Source organism: Limulus polyphemus, unplaced genomic scaffold, assembly GCF_000517525.1.
Source record: "Limulus polyphemus unplaced genomic scaffold, Limulus_polyphemus-2.1.2 Scaffold214, whole genome shotgun sequence".
Taxonomy (NCBI): Eukaryota; Metazoa; Arthropoda; class Merostomata; order Xiphosura; family Limulidae; genus Limulus; species Limulus polyphemus.
This window is the reverse complement of record NW_013665824.1, coordinates 142,784-150,861: the sequence shown is the minus strand read 5'-3', so window position 1 is coordinate 150,861 and position 8,078 is coordinate 142,784. Positions and strand designations below refer to the sequence as shown.

General features: G+C 35.1%; 1 protein-coding gene across 2 annotated transcripts in view; it reads left to right on the top strand.

Annotated features, from left to right (window-relative positions):
• The first annotated feature begins 502 nt into the window (after window positions 1-502).
• LOC106478465 (spondin-1-like) overlaps window positions 503-8,078 on the top strand; it is a 110,235-nt gene continuing 102,659 nt past the window's right edge. For both annotated transcript variants that reach the window (XM_022382063.1, XM_022382062.1), the window contains exon 1: window positions 503-799. In XM_022382063.1, coding sequence (XP_022237771.1) covers window positions 556-799 — 244 coding nt within the window. In that variant the 5' untranslated portion in view covers window positions 503-555. The remainder of the gene's footprint in view (window positions 800-8,078) is intronic.

Genomic DNA, 8,078 nt, shown 5'->3' with positions numbered 1-8,078 from the left:
AATCATTACACTATGTTGAGAATGACAAACATTATTGTTAATTGTGTAAAGTGATATATATATAATCAGGAAAGAAGATTAATAAGATGTTGCTATAAAAATCAGACTTGGTTTTGATTTGTTAAAAACCAAAACGTCCGGTGTAATCGTGGTGGTACTTGAAACTTTTCTTTAATACCACTATATTGTACTAGCGTTTCTCAAAATGGTGTATGATAGAAATATGCGTGGTACCCGTGAAGACCATTGAATTATTGTGTTAATTAGTTGTGTACTCTACCTTTACAATGTCTTGTCTGCAAGATTAATTCTTCATTACCGCTACAGTTAATTGAAATTATTAACATTTTTAGTAACCAAACTTCTCTACTTCATTCCTGGCTCATGAGAAACGAAGCACTATTACGATATAAAAAAATTCTGACGCGAGACATGACGGGAAGGCAGAGTACTAAAGGAGCACGTAAGACTGTGAAATTTTGTAGTCCGCTTTGAGCGGAGCACGAGCGTAGACATTATCATCGATAATCACTCGTGACTTTCCATTCAGCAACAATGAACACCACAGGGGTTATATTATTTATCAATTTTGCCGTTTCGTTAATGCTAGTGGGTATAGATCCCCATTTCTGCAGTGCCGATCATTCTACACAAGTCTACCTACCGCAGCAACTCACGGGACGACTATGTCGACGGGAACCTGCTGGAATAGGAAGCAAAAAATATTTAGGTGATGGTGGGTTTAAAATCAAGGTATCCGGAGACCCTGAAAAATATATACCGGACAAGGTTTATACTGGTAAGATATCATTACTGCTTGTAAACTATAATTATCACATTCGTCTTTTTTTAAAATAACAAACTTAACCAATTTGTCATACGGTACAATGACTTCTACCACAATAAATTATGTAAACGTACATTACTGTAATGTAAACCTTGTTTACTGTCCATTACTTCTTAGTGCTGCGTACATTACCCGTGCTAAGTATCAGGATTAATACCAATTCTGTTTAACTAAATGTCGTAAATGGTAGTTATGTTCTCTATTTATATCGGATAAACAAATGGGTCAATTAATTGTTATTGTTCACTGTTTACTTGGGATAACGAAATACGACAAATAGTTGTTGTATTGACTGCCTATACGTGTAACGAGGTTTCTTTAATTGGTTGTTATGCTAATTTCGGATAACCAGGTGAGTCAAGTAGTTACGGTGTTCACTGCCTACCACGTGTAGTATTACTGTCTACCATGTTAAACTACTTTCCATAAATTTGATATAGTATTCACAGTCTACCACGAACCACGTCCCTTCTACTAGCTTTAACCAAGTCCCTTCAACTGGTTGTAGTATTACTGTCTACCATGTTTAGCTAGTTTCCATAAATTTGATATAGTATTCACAGTCTACCACGAACCACGTCCCTTCAATTAGTTTTAACCATGTCTCTTCAACTGGATGTAGTATTCACTACTTCTACCTACCATGTGTAACCAGGCCCCTTCAACTGGTTGTAGTGTTCACTGTCTACCACGTGTAACCAGGCTCCTTCAACTGGTTGTTCTGTTCGCTGTCTACCACGTGTAACCAGGCCCCTTCAACTGGATATAGTATTCACGTCTTCTACCTACCACGTGTAACCAGGCCCCTTCAACTGGTTGTAGTGTTCACTACTTCTGCCTACCACGTGTAACCAGGCCCCTTCAACTGGTTGTAGTGTTCACTGTCTACCACGTGTAACCAGGCCCCTTCAACTGGATGTAGTATTCACTACTTCCGCCTACCACGTGTAACCAGGCCCCTTCAACTGGTTGTAGTGTTCACTGTCTACCACGTGTAACCAGGCACCTTCAACTGGTTGTAGTGTTCACTGTCTACCACGTGTAATCGGGCCCCTTCAACTGGTTGTAGTGTTCACTGTCTACCACGTGTAACCAGGTCCCTTCAACTGGATGTAGTATTCACTACTTCTGCCTACCACGTGTAACCAGGCCCCTTCAACTGGTTGTAGTGTTCACTGTCTACCACGTGTAACCAGGCCCCTTCAACTGTTTGTTTTGTTCACTGTATACTATGTGTCAAGAAGTCCGTTCAACTAGCAGCTGTGTAATTGTCTATCACGAGTGACAAGCTCTAGCTTTCTGTGAGATAATGATTATCTTATCACATGTCAATTTCTGCTTTTCGTCATGTATGCTTTTCAAACTGCTTTAGTTTCTACTAGCCGCCACATACAATAACTATAACATTTTTATTAACTACCTCTTTTATATATCCTGATTATGTCCATTGTTTATTTCAGGCGATTAATAACTTTCACATTTCTTCATTTTCTCTTTTATATGTTTGTGACTTCTACTAACCATCGCCTTTTTTACCAGTTGTTCTCAGCTCTTTGTCTTTGTTTTTATTTTAAAAGTTAAATTCAACTTAACATGCTTTCAGATACTTAACTACTTTTTAATTGGCAACGATTAACCTATAGGATCTGGGGATTTACAACGCTAGAAACGGGTTTCGATACCGTGGTGGGCAGAACACAGATAACCAATTGTATAGCTTTGTGCTTAAACTACACACATAACCTACCGGATCAGACCTTTAAAATCCTATATTTGAAAACATAATACATTACAAGTTTTGTTTTTCAGTTTGAAATGTTCACTCTTTTCTAGTCTAGTTATCTCATAGATATGTTGCCATTTTACGTAATTTTTCATCATTGTTTACAAAATACTACCAATTATCTCCAAAGTGTATCATCTGAACCCAATATTCACATTCTGTGATGGCTACTAATGTTAAACGACCCCTATTGATCATCATCTTAAAGTACTCTATTGATATTTTCAGTTTTAACAATTAACCAAAACATTTGAAACTATTGTTGAAACATTTTCTCTGGTCGTTATACAGTTCTGTAAATCCAGGGCTATTGGACTAATGGCATAATGAATTGACTGTGATATTAGCTAAATTTCAGCTTGCGCACGCAGATAGCGATGAAACTTAAATATTGTGTCCTTTATGAGTTTCAATAAACAATACAAGTTCGAGTAAACCGTGAATTTAAGTTTTTTAAGGAACATAAGCTAGCAACCCACCATAAGACACCGTTTTTAAAGGTATATAATATTCACATTTTTACCTATCCTAATGTGCCTGACATGGCCAGGTGGTTAGGGCGCTCGACTCGCAATCTGCGGGTTCGAATCCCCGTCACGCCAGACATGCTCGCCCTTTCAGCCGTGGGGGCGTTATAATGTCATGCTCAATTCCACTATTGTTGGTAAAAGAGTAGTCCAAGAGTTGGCGGTGGGTGGTGATGACTAGCTGCCTTCCTTCTAATCTTACACTGCTAAAATAGGGACGGCTAGAGCAGATAGCCCTCGTGTAGCTTTGCGCGAAATTCAAAACAAACAAACCTATCTTAATGGCAACTTACGCTGCCTCACCAGTAGTTCACAGCTGAATATTTTCTTTAACTATAAACTATACATACTAGACACTAGATGGTGTTATCATTTCACCCTTCTTATAACATTAGACTAAAAATAGTTGTGGTTCCTATAAGGTTAGACACGTGTTGGATAAATAAGAAATCAAAATTGACTTTAATTTGTGTACGTTGCCTTAGATAAACAAAAATATTCAATTAAAATAACACATAAAATATTTTGGAAGTGAAGTTTCTCATGTGAAATATTTTACTTCAGTAGATACCTGCGGATTTATAGATTATTTGAGGTTTATGGTTAAGCGAAAAGCTACACAATGGACTTTCTGTGGTTTAATCTCCACGGGTATTGAAATCCAATTTTACCATTATAAGCTTACAAACTTATTGTTGAAACACTGGTAGAGGCAATTATTTGAATAAAATACTTTCGAAAATTCAATCTTGAATGCCTACCAAAACTATAAATCTACTTTGTTTGGGGGAGAGATGAGAGGGAGACAAAAAATTAATAACGTTACTTTTGGGGGACTATAAACAGATCGGTAGGTAAACGGAACCATACACTACTTCTTTTATTTTTGCCTCAGTACCTAATTTTTGGGATTAATTTATTTTGCTTGAATTATTTTCTAAAATGTGGAAATAAATCTGAAAGTTCATGTACAGAGGGAAACATTAAAAAATATTTTAAAATGAAAAAAAAAATGCTTGTTTTGTTTTAGAAATTTTGCACAAATATATATACACATAAACGCTATCTGCGCGTAGCCGTCCTTAATTTCAAATGAAAGACCAAAGAAAAGGCAACTAGTCAATAGCAGCCACCGCCAACTCTTTGGGTACTTTTGCCTGACAGAATAGTGGAATTTGACAGTCACTTTTATAGCGCACCTATGCATCAAAATGTGGTGTGGATTTTTTGGTAGTTAAAATATTCAAATTAGGTATTTTCTTTTATTCAGTTTATTATGCACATTTTAGCCGGTGTCGTTTCATCAGTTCAGCAACATCAACCAGAACACGCTTAGTAGATGGTGCATCAAGTATTTAGATCTTAATCTTAAACCTAAGAACAATAAGAGACAGTTTAGTCTAATCGTTCATTAAAATGTAATCATTTTGGGTATTATATGTATTTAGAGTAATGAACATCATATAAAAGTATTACACGCAAAACATTTATTGTGCAATTTATTTTACAGTAATCTTTTGATTTATTGATTTTTAATTAAAATAACAGCAGAACATGCCAAATTTTCCCCATAAAGTAGCAATAATTCATATGTTATATTAACGCCAACTTAGAGCTAGTTAAACTGTTTGTTATTTTTGTCACAGTATAAGTTCTAGACGGCATATTTACTCTATTTTATCCTCACTAGGCCTAATACTCTATTGAGCTTCTTGTCTTCACGTGACCTCAAGTGTAAAACCTAGTTATTGTTTGAGTCACTGTCACTAAACGCCAACAAATTTGTTTTGTAACGGGAAAATTAACCAAGCTAAGTTTCATAACGTTTCCAGATATGTGTTCACACAGTTTCGAGTAAAGCACAAGATTTTTATTTGCAATATCCAATATAGATTATGATATATGCTTGGCAACGTTGTGGATATATAAAGATCTGCCAACTTTAAAGCCTCTAACAATTATCTATTTTATTTGTGTGTTTGATTTTTATTTTCGCCAAAGCTATTCGAGGGCTATCTGCCTTAGCCTTCCCTAGTTTGGAAATAATAAACTGGAGGAAAGGTAGCTAGTCAAAACCACCCATCACCAGCTCTTGGGCTACTCCTTTACCAACGAAAAGTGAGACTGACCGTAACATTATAAAGCCCCAACGGCTGAACAGGCGAGCCTGTTCAGTGATGGGATCCAAAGTCGCGACCCGCAAATTGAGAGTTGAGCACCCTAACCATCAGTCATTTGATACTCGAGCGGAACTGAAGCCTTTAGTAATCAAGAATTACCTTTAATAGTGCGATAACTTTTACCGGTAATCACTTCCCTACAGAATAAAACAGCTGTCATTTCGCGAATGATGAGAAAAAAAAAGTTATGAAACTAAGCAGATAAAACATACATAAAAAAATATAAACTCTAGACGACTGGTTAATGAAACTCTTTTTAAGATACCATATTAAGTTACTGCTTTAACTCGAACTACAGTTATAAAAAAGAATCATCAAATTAAGGGCTATTTACTATTTAAAATATTACTTGTAAAATCCATAAGTCTTATATCACTACGGGTCGATTTCCCATCAAAGGTTATTAAGAATGTAATGTAATGATTACTTCACCTGGGCGTGTTTATTTTCGATAACCGCACAGAAGTATCAAAAGAGGTTCTCTATTTAAGCGAATCACTAATACCATGTCCAATGTACAACATGTACTCACAACTTATTATATATTTTCAACATAATTTCCACATCTTATGGATGACGAAACACTACCATCTCTTCTTTATGCAGTGTGTGTTTTATTATCAGTTCAACATTTAGGCTTAGTATCCCCTCTATACCCATTATTTGTTCAGTAATCATGGTCTATTCATTAGTCTGTACGCATTACCTCAACATCACATTTGGACATCATTTCCATATCCAATACATATGTTAAACATCGTTATCTATTCTGTTCCAGTACAAGTTTTCAGTATCAGTTCAATATTTTATATGTTTCTGAGTACTTGCGTCTGTTCTTCTACATAAATTTAACAGCAGTTCCACATCTGATATATATCAAGCATCTTCACCTATACACCATTTTAAATTCAGTGCAACATTGTATTTTGAGCTTAAGTCAACAACTTCCTAAGGGATGTCACAACCAGCATTTTCCGAAATTCCACGGCTCCAAAATTGGTTTACAGTTCAAGCAGGATACCATAGGTTATGGTATAACCTTACATAATATAAAACTATTGAACACAGGTTTTTTTAACCGCCATCTACATAACTACTCCTTAATAACGCGACCGCAAGTGAGAAGTGTTTAAGTGTCATAACGCAAATTAGAATTTTTGGACCTCCCGCTAATTACCATGAGCACTTGAACGTGCAGAGCAAAAAGTCACTTTCCAAACACCACATATTCGTTTTAAAAAAAAGATAATGTAGTATATTGTGTGGGAAATTATGTTGTTTTAATATCAGTTTACGTTAAACTGCACTGGGTGTTACTTTAAGCCCAGCTTCAGTCCATTATCGTATTTGCAGCATGTCCTTAAGGCTTAACCCATTTAGTCATTTCCTTTTATCTGCAGCTCTTGTTCAGCCAATTATTGTATTTTCGGCACATGTTTAGCCTATTACTGTATTTGTAACATGTGCTCAGCCTATCATTGCATTTGGATATGATTTACAATCGCTGGATATTTCGTATTTTTTTTAAGTTAACGCACGTGGAGCATGGACTAGTAAATCTTTGTGACTTATGACTTCAATTTTGTATTTAGATTAACTATATCTCCACATTCTTCAAGAACAAGCCTTAAAATGTAGACTAAGCTTTTGACAAAACATATGTCAAGTATTTATTTGCAGAGCAAAACGTAAAAGTTCGCACACCGACGATAGAGTATTTGTATTTTAACTATAATTTTTTTACTGATAATTTATATACTACGATTCATTTCCCAAAATGAGCCTAAATTGTAACTAATATACATTCCAAAATGGATTTAGAACCATTTTTTCTAGCTATACGCAACAAAATATATTTTGCATAGGGATCTAGAAGCGTACAGCAATCTAACCACTCTGTCGTTTAAATAATATGTTTATATTTAGAAATGTGATGTTCTATAGTGGCAAAAACTAAATAAAAACTTTTTTTGACTTATGCTTGCTATTCTGGAAAGTTTTATTCTAGAATAAAGTCATTGATACAAAGTAAAGGATAAAAATATGTAACTGAAAAATAAATAAATAAGACAATTAATGAATTGGCTTTAATTGTTTAATCTGTATCACCTGACGGGCATTTTGAACACTAAAAAGAGCACTAATGGATAGATGTCATTAAGAGCCTGAAATTGCTTATAGTAGATTCAGAAAAAAATTCACAAATGCACTAATGGATATGATATAAGAAAGATCGTTTATGGCATGTTATATACTTATCATCCCATAGTTCCCAAGATGGCAGCCACTAACAAGTGCGACCAAATATTAGAAATTACAGTACATTTTCTTTTAGTTACTTCTGTATAGTTACAAAAAACGAGCTACGAATTTATCAAAAACTCAAATAATATACATGTATATCAGCTCATATGGCGAATATCGTGAAATGACTTTCTCACACATTGTATTAACCACAACAAATCTGTGTTATTGAACTCGTTGCATGAGATGTCAGAGGCAACTGATGCAGTTCACCTGTTGCTGTACGTGCTTCCTAGATATGTGTCTCTTATTACATACACACTCAGTTAGTCTAATAAGCCTCGATCTAGGTACGTGGATATCCAAGTATTATTACTGAAAGTGTTACGTATTATGATTTATCCCGGACGAATCTCCAAATTATTACGTAACATATTATAATTTATATTAGCCTGAAACTGATTTAAATTCAGTAGTTAAATAAATGCCAATATGCT